A 17,460-nucleotide genomic window follows, 5' to 3' on the forward strand; every position below is an offset into this window, starting at 1 on the left:
GGGGGGGGTTGGGTGGGAGCGGGCACGGGCGTGCACGCAGCCAATCGCCATTTTACGTGGGCAGGCCGATTAAGGTGATGCGCACCCGGAAGCGCTGAGCGCTCCCTGTGCAGGTGGGGGGCAGGAGGGAGAGTTGGGGCCTACACATTTTCGTGCAGCGTAGAATCTGAGGCACAGAGCTGCCTCAGGGAGATTAGTTTATGTTCAAAAAGATTTAATAAAGGAAAAAATATTTTTAAAGACATATCCCCTTCATATGAAACTGTCACATGAGCTGGGACATGTCTATTAATTTTATTTAAAAATTTTACAAGACTTTAAAAACCTTCATGAAACCTCATCCCGCCCTTGGATGAGGTTTCATGAAAAATGCGAAGGCCGCCTGGGCTCTTTGCCTGCCCGCCAACCTTAAGGTTGGACAGGCAGCTCAGTTAATTGTTTCAATTGCAAGTTAAGTGGCTCTAATAGGCCTTTGACAGTTAGGCGGCGCACAGCCGACTCAGATGCGCTCCCGCCAAACTGAAAATCTGATTGACGCGTGCCCGATGTCACCGCGTGTCATTTTACACCTCAGTGAGCGGGCCCTGCCCCCACTCGCCAAGCCAAAGATTCTGCCCTTGATGACGCTCCAGCATATCGAGTCTAAAAGTGTGATTATTTTGAATTCTGGGAAGCTTAAGACATAATATCCCTCTTTATCCATTGAACATGCCATCCCTGTACCAGGAATGCAGCCAAAATTCTTTCTGGCCACTACCAAGCATTTAACAGCCACACTTGATTTTGATACCCACCAGGCAAACCTTACAGAAAACTGCAGATGAAAACCATATCCTAGTGCTGCATAGCATTGGTAGCTACAGTAAGGGCTGGATTAGTGGTCAGCCTTACACTTGCACTTGCCCATGGTTTTTAATTGGCTACTGCAGGTGGTTCCTGTCAATCAATCAGCAAAAATTCACATTGCCTTCAACATGAACCGGGCAAGCCACCATAGATTTCCTGACCCAGAGTGAAAAATTGTTAATGAACAGTGGTGACCCAGGAAGTGTCCTTTGGATGTTAATGTGCACTGGTTAGATTACTTCAATTTTTTTGCCATCTTTAAAGTTTATGAGCCATATTTTATGGCAAAAGTAATTATGAGATTAACAAGTGCTCACCGTCATTAATGTATAAATCAGACAGCAACTTCCAGTGACCACAAACAACTCAATTAAACATGTAAATGTGCAAGTTTCTGTGCAAGAATCCCAGCTCCTCCAGAACCTGCCTCATAATAGTATCTTACGGAGAGGCTTGGAACTGAACACACTGAAGTTGCTGTATTTACCTGATATGTACAGACTAAACTAGTCAGAAAACGTTCGGGCTTGTCCACTAAGAAATAAGTATTCTCTTAACGACATTCAATGTCAAATCAGGCGCAGAAAACACAAAGAAGGAAAGATAGGAAAGAGAAGGGAAGAGACAGGGGTTAAAGAGCCATAAAGAAAAAGTAAAAATAAACTTTAAAAAAGTTTCAAAGAATAATTTAAATCTTGATAAAAGCAAATTACTGTGGATGCTGGAAATCTGCAACAAAAACAAAAATAGCTGGAAAAACTCAGCAGGTCTGACAGCATCTGCGGAGAGGAAGAGTTGACGTTTCGAGTCCGGATGACACTTCATCAGAATTTAAATCTTGATGTGACTCCAAACTTTTTCAAGATAATTTTCAGTGTCAGAGAGATTGTTCAGCAGTAATTAAGACTTAACCATGTCATTAAATATTTAAAAATGTATTGCCTGTAGCATTCAAGAATATGAAGAAATCACAACAAATACCAGCCTTGAGCAAGATAAAGAACTTGTCAAGATAATTGACAAAAATATAGTGGTGAATTGGAGAGAATTTTTTTTTTTAATGCAGAGTTATGATTTTCAAAAGGTCTTCGATAAGGTACCACATGATACTCATGACTAATGTCAGAACATGTGGAGTCAGAGGACAAGTCACAGAATGGATAACAAGCTGGTCACAAAACAGAAAGATAGAGCAGGGATGAAAGGTAGACTGACAAAAGGTGGAAAGTGATGTTCACACGGATAGATACTGGGACCACCGTTGTTCCTCATTTACATAAGGCTGCGTTTGCTGCCAGTGTGGTGCATGCGCAGTTGTACTTCTTCACTCCATGATGTAATTGCGAGCAATGGAGATCAGAATTCTTACTCATTCTCCCAACGTCAGTGTGATACTTACCCTCTCCATTTAGTTTCCCCTTGAAGGTAACATGATAGGGGTCTTTAAGATTATCAAAGGATTCGATAGGGTAGGCATAGAGAAGATGTTTACAGTTATGGGGAGACCGGAACTAGGGGTTGCATATGTGTTAGTTACTAATAAATCTTAAATCAATATCTTAACTTCCAGTTCCTGAAATATAGAGCATTATAAAAGGTGGTTCAGGACCTTTACAGTGATGCTAAGATGATCCGCTAGTCCCACCCTTAACAGCTTCAGCTTGTACAAATGTTAATTTAATCTTAAAGCCAGATGAGTTTGTTAAACAGTGACATTGCCGGCAATTGAGAGATCAGCGAAGGCATAAAGCTGTAGGGAAAACCAATATTTTAAATTAGCATTGAATTTGAAAATCATCTCTCCCAATATCGTAGAGCTTCTAAAGTATACCGAACTATCAATATCCACTCATTTCAATGTTACACTTGACATCATCTCCCTTTTTAAGTTGGTGGCATAACAACAGAATACAAGGGGCAATTGTAATAAACTCAAGTGTTTCACAAAATTGACACTGGGGACTGCTGTGAACACCAAAGTATCTGAAGAATTTTGAGTGGCACCATTTCACGTAGCTTAATGCATAAAATCTTCACTAGCTGCGGAAAGGGACATGTCATCTAAAATTTAGCCATGAACTTGTCTTGATAGTTTATGCCTGCACTGGATTTATGTTTGAATGTACCTCATGCCCCATGAAATTGGGCTGTATCATAAGCAAACACCAAAGATATAACTGTGACACAGGTGGTGAGTTTGTTTCACACAAGGAGAATTAACAAAATGGTGGTCATTAATTGCAATGACATTGACAAAGACGGGGAACATAATGGGGCCAAATACATTTCTGAGGGATTCCTGAAAATGTGCTGTGGGATAATAAATGTTCATTTACCACATTCACTTAGGGAGGAAAAAATTGGTCCGGATTCCCACTTCTACTCACTATCCAGTGACCCTTATTAGAAGTATATATCTATGGAACACAGTACCAGGTTTGGTTGCAGTGTCACAGACAACCATCAGACCCCAGATTAAAATAATGATCACGGAGACAGGATACCACTGCAAGGAGTTAACACATTCAGGAGGCAGGGAATGGAGAAAGAAATGGTAGAAAATGTGAGCAAGGAAAAGATTAATTGAATTCAAACTCTAGAAAATGAATTAAAAGGTAATAAAGCAAGATAATTCAATATTATCTGTAGTATGTATACTGAGAACTGAATTTTCTCAGTTCTCAAATTGAATATTGAAGGCTGTAGTTCTAGTAAATAAAGCTTCAGCTGAGGCAAAGGAGCTTCACTGAAAGCAAATAGCTAATTAGACTATGCCTTTGTCCTAAAATGCTCAAGCCGAGAGGATATTTTATAGCTGCAATATTAATTACCAAGAGGCTGTTAGTAGGCTTCCTGCAGTAATCTGAACAGATGGATCTTACACTGTAGTTACTTGCTGTTACAGTTGTTAACTGCTGGCAATATCTTTGATAAATTAGAAAGAGTTGTTACCAGTTAGGTCACAGTCATTATTTCCATGTTATATTTTGGTAAACTGTGTACTCATGAAGATTAGTGCCAAGAATTGGAGCACTTTTCCAAGTGTGAGCCTCAATAACTATGCTTGGGGGAGTATTGAACTGTGGAGAATATCATAGTCAAGGCCATCACAGGTCTCAACAAATCAACTTGCATTTATATAATGCCGTTAAGGTAGTAAAATATCCCAAGGCACTCCACTGTATGCCTTGCTGACATCCATATGTGTGAACTTTTCAGTAACGGTCCCTGGAAAGCCATCGGGAGTGAGAACTCTGACTGACTTTTCCTCAATAGTCTTGGGCCTGTATAATATGCTCTGAAAACAGTAGCAAAATGCGCACGCACCAACGTATTATCGGGCACGAAGACATCGGGACGCATTCCCAGCGTCATCACACCAATTTGGTGTAATATGATTATCGGGAGGGTCTCAAAATCAGAAGCCCGCCCAAGCTATGGAAGTTGAAGGTAATAGGCTAGATGTGCTCATTAAAAAGGCAATTGGCTGCCATAATAAGTGCAGAATGGAATAAATTCAGAGTGGGGTTTACACCAGCTGTATTTCCCATTTTTTCATCAGGCAGGCTGTAATGGTGGGTTGTGTGAGGGCAGAGTTTAAGCTTGGCTGTTCGGTGTTCTTTAGCCGCTGGAAGTGCTTCGTGGAAGAAGTAGATGCGTACGGACTTAAATTCATGATTCAAGAACCTGAGGCCCATTTCTGCATTACGCTGCTAAAGAGCCAGAGTAACCCTTTAGGTTACAGGCCGTGATCTCGATCTCGAGCTGTAGTGCCAGATTTCCCACCCAACTGCTCTGATTGGGCGGGATACTCTCAGCCTGTGGCCCAGAACCCGCCCAGCGCTCTTCATTGTCTCAATTGACACTCTATTCGGCGTCTTTGGACAGTGGGCTCGGAAGTCTAAATGCCAGCTGCTTTGTGGGGCGCTGCCCACATGCCATACCAGTGGAATTATTTAGCCCTTGGTTGTTGATGAATAGATTTTAAAGAAATAAGCACATGATCCATATCATTTTTGAGAAAATGGCAGTGTTCATATAGACATATTGGATCCGTTATGTGATACTTTTTGGCAAGCCAAGTACGCCATAATGGATTCAATGTGCAACAATTTAGATTGTTGTGAATACTAATTTTGTTCAGAAAACTCAAGATTAAGGTTGTTTAGATTTACTGCATAGTGTGCAGGCTGAGGCAGTAACTGTAAATTATGCTCTTACAGAAAACAATTGAAATTAATTGCTGCAATTTGTTACATTTTGTTTAAAATCAGTTTGTAATTTATAATGTACTGTGATCATGCAACTGCAAAGATATATAAAGGAGCAAGATCCAGATGGAACTTTTTCAGTGACATAACAAATGATGCAGGATCACAGGTATGCAAGATGCAAAACCTCAATTTTTTCACATATGCAGCAATACAAATTCAGTTGAATTATCATAATGTTGGATTTTATCAAAGTATTGTCCTGATTCTCCACCATGTAGCATTCATATTAAGCAATTGCTTAAATTGTTAAAATGTTAAGTTTCTGCTGATTGCAACACTTATTTCCGTTTTTGTTATTCTAACCAAACAAGATCTCATCCAAAGTGATATTTTCTTGAAAAGCCCTGCAGCACACGCCTGACTTTGTGTTTCATGCTGTATAACTTCGCCACAGGAAGAAACTGCTTTACCTTCATCAGGAAGTGGAGTAGGATGAGAAGATAATCTTAGAAAAAAAGAGTATCATCAATCCCGAGCTGTCAGAGAGTAAGTGAACTCACAGTACTCAGCTGAACCATCCCTCCGATCCCCAATACACCAACTGTCCCTCAAATCATCACTGTCATCTTTTCTCCCACCATTCAACTGCCTCATGGGTCTTGCCCTCAACTGACAAATATGAACAACCCCAAAATACAGAAAACAGAAACTTTATTTCAACAACTCACTTCATATTTGAACAAAAGTTAAGTTGAATAACTAAGAATCACGCTTGTGCAACTTTCCATTGTCAGTCGTGAATGTTTGATCACCTATCCTCGTGCTCCTATGTGGTGTATCCCAAGTGAATACAGCTTGGGAGTGGAAGACTGCTGAGCTTCAATTGAAGACACTTTAGAAGGCCATTGTGGGCAATCTTGAGCAATTCTGGATCTTGAGAAGTCCTTCCACACATCTACGATTCTGCAGAAAAGTGCAGAAATGATGGGATTCCTTGGAAGCCCCCATAATTTTTGCCACCAGAACTAAAATGGAAGCAGAAAGAGCTGTCACCAGGGGCTCGATTATAGTGGGCTCCTCTGTCGTGTTTATGGAACTGATCACTTGCTCCATATCAGACAGAATGGTGTTCCAGGCTTTGTGCAAAGCCCTGACAAGTTGTAACAGGATTTTTCCATGCTCTCAGCTATTGTATGGAAAGTTGTTGGCCGGCTACTCAGAGCATGCAGCATTTCTTCAGTCATCTGGGCTCCTCCCTGGCAAATTGTACTGTCCTCCTGCTCTGTCTCCTGCACATTTGTGCTCTAATATCTCCTTAAATTGTTAATAGCACTATACAGATAGAAGTTGTTGTTGTTTAGTATTCAATTTTTACGATATACAGGTGATATCTATTTCATTGAGCTAACAGTCAGAATGTTAAATATTAACAACTTGCATTTATGCAGCACCTTTAGCATAATAAAATGTCCTACGGTGCTCTATAGAAGCCATATCAAACAAAATTTGATACTGAGCCACATAAGGAGATATCAGAACCATAAGCCTGGCCATAGAGGTAGGTTTTAAGGACCATCTTTAAGGAGATGAGGCAGAGAGATTTAGGGAGGAAATTCCAGAACCACGGGGCCCAGGCAGCTGGAGGCATGGTCGTCAATGGTGGTGTGATCAACATTGAGGACACACAAGTGACCAGAAGTGGACAGACACAGATCTCGGTGGGTTGTACAACATTCACTGCATTACAAAACATTACCTTAAACAAATCAATGGCTATATGGGTGTTTAGATGAAACACCAGCACCTGGTACTGAAATGCCAGAAGCATTATGTCAGCTGGCTTGCGGCAGATCCTTGATAAATCTAAATGGATGGTTCAGTTGATGTTGTCCACGAATGTAAAGTGCCCATGTAACAACCTGCACTTTAACAGATTACACAGAGGAGTTTTTTTTTAATTTTCCATATTGGGTAGACATCGCTATAAACTGAATCTGAACTCCAGTAAATAAGAATAAGTTTTCCACAAATTATATGCCTTCCTTATTCTGCTAAAAGGATTGAATTCATATCACTGACTTAGTTTCTGAATTGTCTCTATTAATTTGAAAATATATGTCTCGTAATATTTACTTGGTGCACAAAGAACAATTTTATTTTATAAAACATAGCTATAAAGTTTGCAGTGAAGTTTTATAGTTAAGTATAGATCAGGAATATGCTTTTATACACTTGGCGTATAAATATTTCTTTGAACAATTCTTTCCTTTCAAAATAAAGATTGGCCTTGTCAAAAGATTTGGGAGCTCTGTACGTTTGCTATTTTGCACATTCAATTTTGTAAGGATTAAGCGTTTGCTGTTTTGTTCTTTAGAATTCCACTCATACACTGCAAAATGTTACATTTGACAATTGCTTTTATTGCACCAGGTGTATTTTTATCTGTACAGTATTTGTACTTCAGTAGGCATAAACTAGAATCATTCACAGGCTAACCTGAAACACATCTGATGCTCTTACTATTCCCAACTGCTGAATCTGAAGCACTGTAAAAAAAAAATGCTATCGCAATAAACACCCATTTGAAATGCTCTGAACATAAAGTTGCTTAAAAGGATTGCGCACTACTACCGAGTCCCATAGCAATCATGACGCCAAAAGGAAGACTTTACAAGAGTTCCCTATATCTGAGGAGGGGGAACACAAATCTCTTAATATTTGGTCATGTCATTATTAAACTTATATGACAGGGAAAGTCACTAATACGGTTATTGCTTTAAATGTTTCCAGAGTCACAGCAGCCCTCTCGGTTCCGGGGTTTCGGCCCGATACTGCTCCCCCACCCTAGCCACGTCCCCGGTTCATAGAATTCTTTCTTTGAAATGGCTGAGAAAAAAGCTTGGTTCTGGAAATGCATTTCTCAATCATTCTCAGCTTCTATGCATGATATTGTGCTGCCAATTGAGAGGCTTAATTAGTATTTATATTTCAGACAGTTTGGGGGTTCCTAGTGGGTAAATATTCCTATGTTCTATTCTTGAAATGGAAATCTTTATTGCTTATTTTCACTGCATGATAATAAAGAAAATCATCATAGCACAACCTTTCAGCAAACATGTTTTAATTTAAAAATAAAACAAATTTTCATTGATTAAAAACAATAATGGGGAAATTGTCTTTAAGTCCTGCTTTGTGCTTGCTCAGCATTTTAAATATATCATTCTTGTTGCTATTTTAGGCTGAGCACTTTATAAGACTGCAAGATATTCAAACATATTTCAGATGCCAGCAATTACCTCAAAATAATCATTACTAAAGACATATAGCCGCCTCTATAAAGCATTAAATAGTGGTAGATGCATAGGGAATATGTCAAGAAGTTGGGTGAAAATTTGCTGATTTGTTGAATAAAGATATTTTGTTCACATTTGCAATCAATTTGAAAGAGGCTTTGGAGTGGGAGGTTTCAACTATAATCAAAGGGTCTTTCTATTTCACAAATGCAACATAAGATTCAGAAAAAAACACCCTCAAGTAAAATTTCACTGCAACTGTAATCAAATCATAGTCATTGATTTTTTTTCACTGGGTGGACCATGGGAAGGCTCGGAACTTGGAAACTGCTTGTATCCAACATTCCTGCCAGAAAAAATCCAGTGTCATTTATATGCCTCTAAAGTGCAAACATAATGAGGAAATTTGGCTCCAGTATCTGTTATTTTGGTGGACATCTAATTCCAACATTTGTTAATTGATTTGAAGTTTTCCACAAAATTTCTGGCAGCATTTTTTGTCCAAAAAGGAGTTTAAGCAACTTACGTCGAAAGCAAGTCAATTCATTTGCAGAGTTAATCCACCATTTTTAAACAGAACAGTTCTTATCCTGTAGTTTATTTCAGTTACAGATCACATTTCTATTTACAATAATGTAAGTAGCATATACATAAATAGGCTCTGCACTGCACAATTTCTAAACTGAAGTACGAATGTTTCACCGCAATCGTTAAGTATCTGTTATATATGACAATTGCTTTAACACAAAGCAGATCTGCAAGTCTCTCTGAAATGGTCCCGGGGGGGGGCGGGGCGGGAGAAGAGAACAAAATAAAATCACGGTGTGACAAAGATTGTGTGTTAGAACTCCTGTACGTGTGACAGCCACAGACAATAAGCGCTATCATAGAATCTTTGGTATATTAGAGTGTGGTAGAGTGACTGGGAACCACTGTACCTGGAAAGAAACAAACTGTTGGAAAACCAATTAATTTTCAATCTTAAGCCAGTCTATACATGAAAAAAATACATAACTGATCATCAAACAATATTTCATTTGAAGACAAACATTTCAGATATTTAGTGATAGCAGACTTTAATAAGGAGATCATAAATAGTTCACTTAGGGGTACATGTCATTTGATGTCAGGCACTATTTCAACTCTGTAAACAGCTATAAGAAATCAACAGTGATTTTATAATCATAATGCTCAAGTTAACTTATTTGAATCCAAAAAGGACAGCTATTTGGAAGAGTGCAGATGACATTACTTCCTAAATGGGAGCTTTTCCTAGAATTTTGAAAACCCAAAAGGCTTTTTCAATTGCCGACATTATGTGGCACAATTATATTTGCTATGGCTTGTGTTTAGGCAGAATCTTGAGTGAACACAGTGCTCCAAAGCACTAAATAAAAATAAGAAAAGGCAGATAAAAATAAAGCCAATTCTCAGAAGGATACTCAGAAAGCCTCAGATACCATTATATCCAAAATACCCTATTCTTTAGCAAAGGATCTTATCCATCCCATCACCACCATTTTACCCAATTGCACAACTTGCAGTTTACTTAAATTTGTGCCTGTAATTTGGTATAATCACTGTGAAAAATTTACTTTAAATTAATTTTTGCTTTTTGTTTCCAAATCGGCAAAATAACTCAATTATTGTATTAAGTACAACATGCCAAGTCCAAATGAACAGGGTTACTTTAAAGTTGTCGCAAAAAACTGAGATACAGATGAAAAATGAGGGCTTTCCCATTTAGATTTTTCTTTTCTTATTTGGGTTCATCGTTTGTAGTGATTTGGTGCATCCGCAAATGCATATTTCAGTCTGTAAGCCTCTGCCAGAAGAACGCTGATCTCCTCGTTTTCCCAATGCATTGTGGGTAAATTCTGTAGAAGAATCATCAGTCCCTGCAACAGGAGAAAAACATAATAAATAATAAAGGCAAGAACTGTGAAAATCTTCCCTCTTTCTGAATTTCAGAAAGAGGGGTACCAGAACTGGTTTGGGAAATCTTAGAAATGAAGATGAACAAGTGGCACTGTTTAGTTCAAAATCATGAGTGGGTGCAAAATGAAACAAATGTATAATCAGAATAGTAAATCAAATGTTTAGAAATAAGAAAACTACATCCACAGCAATGTTCTTTGTAGAACCAAACATTTAGGAGATAGTCAAAATCTGAAAATATTTGAGAACTATAATGATATCTTATGAAAAGCATAAATGAAAATTCAGGTGTTTATTTTGTAAACTAAAACTGTTCATATTGTTGTGTTAGCCTGATTTTAACCTTCAGCAAACATGTGATATATTTATTTACAGAATAATAATAAAATACCAATAAAATTCAATGTTATAATTTCCCCATAAGTAATACTCTTGATCAGGAACTTTAATTTAAGTCCACATTAAGATGTTGAAAAGCATGACCCTTCAAATTTTGCATCTGGTGACAAAACCAAACATGGCCATACTCCACCCAGTCAAATATAAAACTGAACAACAACAAATATGATTGTCCCTGCTTTGCCATGATAAGAAATAATGACATCACTAGGCCATTGGGCCCTTGGAGGCTGCTACATCAATGTGTTGATCCTCACCTCCATGGAGAAGTCTTGATGAACAAATACTGGTCAACAAATTGCACCACCCAATGTTTTCAATGCTAACTTAAATGAGAAGTATTTCTATGCAGTATACTTGCTTTGGCTACGAGTTAGACAAACAGTCAATTGGGACATCTCTATAACAAGTTAGACTATCAGCAGTTCACGAGGTGTCAGCTGTGGCTCAGTTCATAGCACCCTCGCCTCTGAATCAGAGGGTTGTGGGTTCATGTCCCACTCCCGGAAACCAAGAACTGTGATTGTACTCGAAAAGAGTTACAATCTGTGACTGTTGATAACTTGAAAGAGTATCAGCAGTTCACAGCAATGAGCATTTCTGAGAGTTCTAATTAAAATTTCAATTGACTTCACTCAAATACTCATTATATAGAATTACATAGCACAGAAAGAGGCTATCTGACCCATGCCAGTATTTAAGCTTGAATCCATTCCCACCCTTTTCATTTAATCCTTTCAGCATAACCTTCTATTCCTTGCTTTCTCATATTATCTAACTTCCCCTTGAATGCATCTATGCTATTTGCCTCAACTACTCCCTGTGGTAGTGAGCTCCATATTGTCTTTGGGTGAAGAAGTTTCATTTGAGTTCTCAATTAAATTTATTGATGACAATCTTCTGTCCTTGTTTTGGACCCCTTGCACAAGTGGAAATATCTTCTCTACCTTGACAAATCCTTTTGTAATCTTGAAGACCTGTGTCGGGTGACTCTCTAAGCCTTATCTTTTCCAAAGCCTACAGCCTGTTCAATCTTTTTGGATAGGGCAACCTTCCAGCCTGGTATCCTCGTAATTTTTTTGAATCTTCCCCAGTGTCTCTACATCTTTCTTATAATATTGATGAGGGAAAGCTTATATGATCATCTGCAAAGTCGAGGTGTGACTAGAGCAAAGCTGCATGGGTTCAGAAGGTGCATGACAATTTACTAGATTTCTTTTAGAAGGCTAAGATCTACTGGACAAGAATGAGGCCATGGACATTATCTAGATTTCAAGCAGACATCGGACACTGTCACTTAACAGACTGATGCACAAGGTGTGTAGTCATGACATAGATCACAAGGTGTTACGTGAAATTGACGCATGGCTGAAAGGTAGACAGGGGAGATTGGTGGGGCAGGAAAAGGTGGCAGAGAGGAACAGTTACCAGTCATTGTCAGGACCAATGTTGTTTATAATTTTTCTACAAGGCTTAAGAGGGAATATTGTACAGTGATGCCTTTAGGTAAGAGTGAAAATTTCATATTAAATGTTGACAGAGCAGAAACAAGACACAGGAGAGAGATTCAGTGGTCACAGGTGGTGAAGAAGCTGGTGAGGCCACATCTCGAGTACTGGGTTTAGTTGTCATCCCTGTACCAAAGGGAAGATGTAGAATCATTGGAGGAAGTCCAGAGGAGGGCAACATGAATTATTCCAGAACTTGAGGCTTGAGTTACGAGGAGAAATTATCTTCCTCGGATGTTTAATCTCTAAAAAAGATGAGGGAAGTTTTGATACAAATCTTTAAGGTTTCACAGGTAGGGAGATTAGAATTCAGAAAATTTATTCCATCAGGCACAGGATTCCAGGACTAGGAAGCACTCTTTAAAGTTAAGAGTGTCAAATCAAGGTAAAAGTAGGCTAAATAGATCGAAGGTCTTCTATCCAAAAACGGAACTATTTAAAAATGGAACGTATGGACAGGTTTTTGGACTCCTTACTCACTAAGGGATTGAAATTTATTTTTATTGTCTCTTCCTATTTTTAGTCATCTTTCCATTACATGCCATTAAACAAAGACACCTTCCTCTACCTGAGATAGAACATCCGTATAATTTTTGTATTCCTCCATCATGTTTAATATGATAGGCATCAGTCTTGGCTCAATGGTAGCACTCTTGTCTCTGAATCAGAGTTGTAGATTCAAAGCGCAGTCTAGAAGCTTTAGCGTGTAATCGTAACTGGCACTTCAATGCAGTACTAAAGGCGTGCAGCACTGTCGGCAGTGCTGTCCTTCAGATATGGCGTTACACTAAGGCCCTGTCTTCTCGCTCGGGGTGATGTAAAAGGTCCCACGGCATGATTCAAACGAGAGCAGGGGAGTTCTCCCAGTGTGCTGTCCAACATTTATTCTTCAACTACTGTCACTAACATAGGTCATCGGGTCAGTTATTTAATTGCTATTAGTGGGAGCTTAGTACATGAAAATTAGTTGCTGCATTTCTTACAAAACAACAGCAATTACACTTCAAAGCAACTTAATTCACTGTAAAATGTTTTGGGAAGTCCTGAGATCAGTGATGGCACTAGATAAATGCAAGTTTTCTCTGTCTGCACCAACAACCCAGAGGCAGTAGAAAGATAGGAAAAACTCACTTTTGGGTGGTGCTCCATTTAGAAGCATGAAAGGAAAAAAAAACAGAAAAAAACTGACTCATTTGAGGCTCTATTAATTTCTAGCTAAGTATAACCATGCTGCGACCTAGTCAGAGAATCACTCGAGAGTGCTTCCTGCCAATGAAACGGATACAAGTTTAAAACTCCATGGTGACCTGTCATTATTTATAGGCATGAAGATGACTCTAGGCTCGAGTGTCCAATTCTCCAAGCTCCAGGATTGATAAACAAATATATCATTTAAGGGAGAATTTTCTTTTATTAAGCTTAACTTTTTTTGTTTTCTTTTTCTGTATATTTTCTACTTTTCTGCTAAGAGTACTCTTGAACTAATTATGAGAGATCAGTAGGAGTTGTTTTCATGCCACCATTTATTAAAGAAAGTAAAAAGGTGGGTTGGGGAGATGGTCCGCTTACCACAAACTACACTGAGTGTTAAATAGCTAATGTAGCTGCCAGTGCTGACCTCTTTAAACCTGTGCTTTGGAAATGTTAACTGTACTGCCTTATCTATTAATCCAGTGCTGAATATTCAAACACCATCTGCAGCAGCTGTATTTAAATATAATTCTGTACAGGATACTAACAAGGGGCCTTAACTTCTGAGCACCAGGGCAGTGTATCTGGGGGTACCCCAAAGATGCGCTGGGTAAACACACAGCACCCCACCCTACCTGAAGTTCCGAGGTAAGAATTGCACAGCAGTTGCCTGGGAAATGCAGTTGCATGGGATAGATTTCGAAACAGATCTAGCAATTCAAGACTGGGCATCCATGAGGCGCTGTGGGCCATCAGTAGCAGCAGAATTGTACTCGAACACAACCTGTAACCTCATGGCCCGGCATATCCCCCACTCTACCATTACCATCAAGCCAGGCGTTCAATGAAGAGTGAAGGATGGCATGCCAGGAGCAGCACCAGGCATACCTAAAAATAAGGTATCAACCTGGTGAAGCTACAACACAGGGCTACTTGCGTGCCAAACAGCATAAGCAGCAAGTGATAGACAGGGCTAAGCAATCCCACAACCAACGGATCAGGTCGAAGCTCTAAAGTCCTGCCACATTCAGTCATATATGGTGGTGGGCAATTAAACAACTCGCTGGAGGAGGAGGCAGCTCCACAAATATCCCCATCCTCAACGATGGAGGAGCCCAGCGTATCGGTGTAAAAGATAAGGCTTGAGCAATTGCACCAATCTTCAGCCAGAGGCGCCAAGTGGATGATCCATCTCGGCCTCCTCTGAACATCCCCAGCATCTTCAGCCAATTTTATTCGCTCTACGTGATATCAAGAAATAGGTGAAGGTACTGGATACTGCAAAGGCTATGGGCCCTGAAAATATTCCGGCAATAGTACTGAAGACTTGTGCTCCAGAACTGGCCAGCCCTTAGCCAAGCTGTTCCAGAACAGCTACAACACTGGCATCTACCCAGGTATGTCCTGTACACAAAAAGCAGGACAAATCCAACCCAGCCAATTACCACCCCGTCAGTCTACTCTCCATCATCAGTAAAGTAATGGAAGGGGTCATCAACAGTGCTATCAAGTGGCACTTGCTTAGCAATAACCTGCTCACTGACGCTCAGTTTGAGTTCAGCCAGGGCACTCAGCTCCTGACCTCATTACAGCCTTGGTTCAAACATGGACAAAGAGCTGAACTCTCGAGGTGAGGCGAGAGTGACTGCCCTTGACATCAAGTTAGCATTTGACCAAGTGTGGCATCAAGGAGCCTGAGCTAAACTGGAGTCAATGGGAATCGGGAGAAAACTCTCCGCTGGTTGAAGTCATACCTAGCACAAAGGAAAATGGTTGTGGCTGTTGCGGGGGGTCAGTCATCTCAGCTCCAGGACATCACTGCAGGAGTTCCTCAGGGTAGTGTCCTTGGCCAAGCCATCTTCAGCTGCTTCATCAATGACCTTCCTTCCATCATAAGGTCAGAAGTGGGGATGTTCGCTGACGATTGCACAATGGTCAGCACCATTCGCAACTCCTCAGATACTGATGCAGTCCATGCCCAAATGCAGCAAGATCTGAACAATATCCAGGTTTGGACTGACAAGTGGCAAGTAACATTTGCGCCACACAAGTGCCAGACAATGACCATCTCCAACGAGAGAGAATCCAACCATTGCCCCTTGATGTTCAATGGCATTACCTTATCTGAACCCTCCCCCTGTCAACATCCTGGGGGTTACCATTAACCAGAAACTGAACTGGATTAGCCATATAAATACTGTAGCTACAAGAGCAGGTCAGAGGCTAGGAATCCTGCAACAAGTAACTCACCTCCTGACTCCCCAAAGTTTGTCCACCATCTACAAGGCATATCAGGAGTGTGATGGAATACTCCCCACTTGCCTGGATAAGTGCAGCTCCCACAAACCTCAAGAAGCTTGACATTGTCCAGGGCAAAGCAGCCCACTTGATTGGTACCACATTCACAAACATACACTCCCTCCACCACCAACGCACAGTAGCAGCAGTGTGTACCATCTAAAAGATGCACTGCAGGAATTCACCAAGGCTCCTTCCGCAGCACCTTCCATACCCATGGCCACTACCATCTAGAAGGACAAGGGCAACAGATAGATGGGAACACCACCACCTGGAAGTTCTCTTCCAAGTCACTCGCCATCCTAACTTGGAAATATATCACCGTTCCTTCACTGTCGCTGGGTCAAAATTCTGGAACTCCCTTCCTAATAGCACTGTGGGTGTACCTACAACACATGGACTGCAGAGGTTCAAAGGGCAAGGGCAAATAGGGAAGGGCAATAAATGCTGGCCCAGCCAGCGAAGCCCACATTCCGTGAATGAATAAAAAGAGAAGTTGCCCTGCACTAGGAACCATCCGAAAATGTGATCTAAATAGCAAACTTCAGATGGTTCCAACTGTCTCACATCAATCGTTACCCAGAAAAGGTTAGAAGAATTAAAACCACTTCTAGCTTCTGAGTAGCCATTGTACAGGCTGAGACCAACCCCCCCCAAGGGACTCCCCTCCCAACCCCCTGAGACTCCCCCCAACCCCCTGGGGACTCCCCTCCCCCCTGATCCCACAGGACTTCCCCAACTCCTGACTACTCCACCCTCCTCCACCCACCCCACCCCCCCCCCCACCAAAACTGGGAAACTCCCCCCACCCCCAACTCTCCCCACCATGGAAGACTCCACCCACGCCCCTGACCAACCCCACCCAACCCAACCTCTTCCCCACCGCCCCCAATGGTAACCACTCACCTAGCAAACCTACTTTCTCCCTGGCTTGAACCCTGCACTGTTCTTGCCTGGCCTGTGTTGGAAGGTCAGGCGAGATAGGATAGAGGCGATTTCCAGGTAATAAAGTAGGAGTGGTGTGGCAATCTGGCTCTGATTGCTAATCCATAGTCTTTATTTTAAGCACCTTTTTTAGATAAAGCCACGAATTACATACATTAGGCATCCTTGTTTTCTGATCTCTGTGCAGCTTATGTATACACCTTTTTAAGTGCTAGAATATAGAGTGAGTTTTCTTTTTAATAATACCAGTATTGAAAGTATAGTAATCTCCATCTTGGGAACTTTCTAAAAGGAAACTGTCAAGTCTCACTCATTCTGAACTTCCCAACTCTCAAAAAAAAATAAATGCAGCCCCATGTGTTTTAATGGAAAGATTAAAAGAGAACTTGCCTGTTCAATGTTTGATCTTCATTTTAAGGTAGGTGGAGTGAGAGATAATGTAAGATCTCGCTTGCGCATGCGCAGCCAGTCTTAAAAGTGAGGGCAGAGTTTCTAAGCTCTACCAGTGCCAAATATTGAAATTCCCTTTTGTACTAGGCAGTGATGAGTGGCACATATCATCATTAACAAAATATGTGAGAAAACATTTAGACCTGTTAGGAAGTACAATACAATTCCATGTCAACTTAAAGTTGTATGAAAAAGTCATAAAGGGCACATTTATCTTTCACTACAACTATCTCATAACATGAAGATCAAACATCAAACAGGTTAAGTTCTCGTTTAATCTTTCCATTTTATTTCGTAACGGTGTTTGTTCGAAATAATAAGAGATTTTCAAAGCAAAACTCGAGCCTCGCAATGCCAGATCAATCAACAACAAATCGA

At 40.4% G+C, this 17,460-nt stretch overlaps 1 protein-coding gene across 9 annotated transcripts in view; it reads right to left on the reverse strand.

Moving 5' to 3' along the window:
• tbc1d22a (TBC1 domain family, member 22a) overlaps positions 1-17,460 on the reverse strand; it is a 462,670-nt gene that overhangs the window by 38,259 nt on the left and 406,951 nt on the right. For 8 of the 9 annotated variants that reach the window (XM_078553362.1, XM_078553359.1, XM_078553363.1 and 5 more), the window contains one exon: positions 8,919-10,251. The exons of the other annotated variant lie outside the window; for it this stretch is intronic. In XM_078553362.1, coding sequence (XP_078409488.1) covers positions 10,123-10,251 — 129 coding nt within the window. In that variant the 3' untranslated portion in view covers positions 8,919-10,122. Of the gene's footprint in view, positions 1-8,918; positions 10,252-17,460 lie in introns of those variants that run through there. 9 annotated transcript variants of the gene reach the window in all.

This window comes from Cetorhinus maximus, chromosome 12, assembly GCF_964194155.1.
Source record: "Cetorhinus maximus chromosome 12, sCetMax3.hap1.1, whole genome shotgun sequence".
Taxonomy (NCBI): domain Eukaryota; kingdom Metazoa; phylum Chordata; class Chondrichthyes; order Lamniformes; family Cetorhinidae; genus Cetorhinus; species Cetorhinus maximus.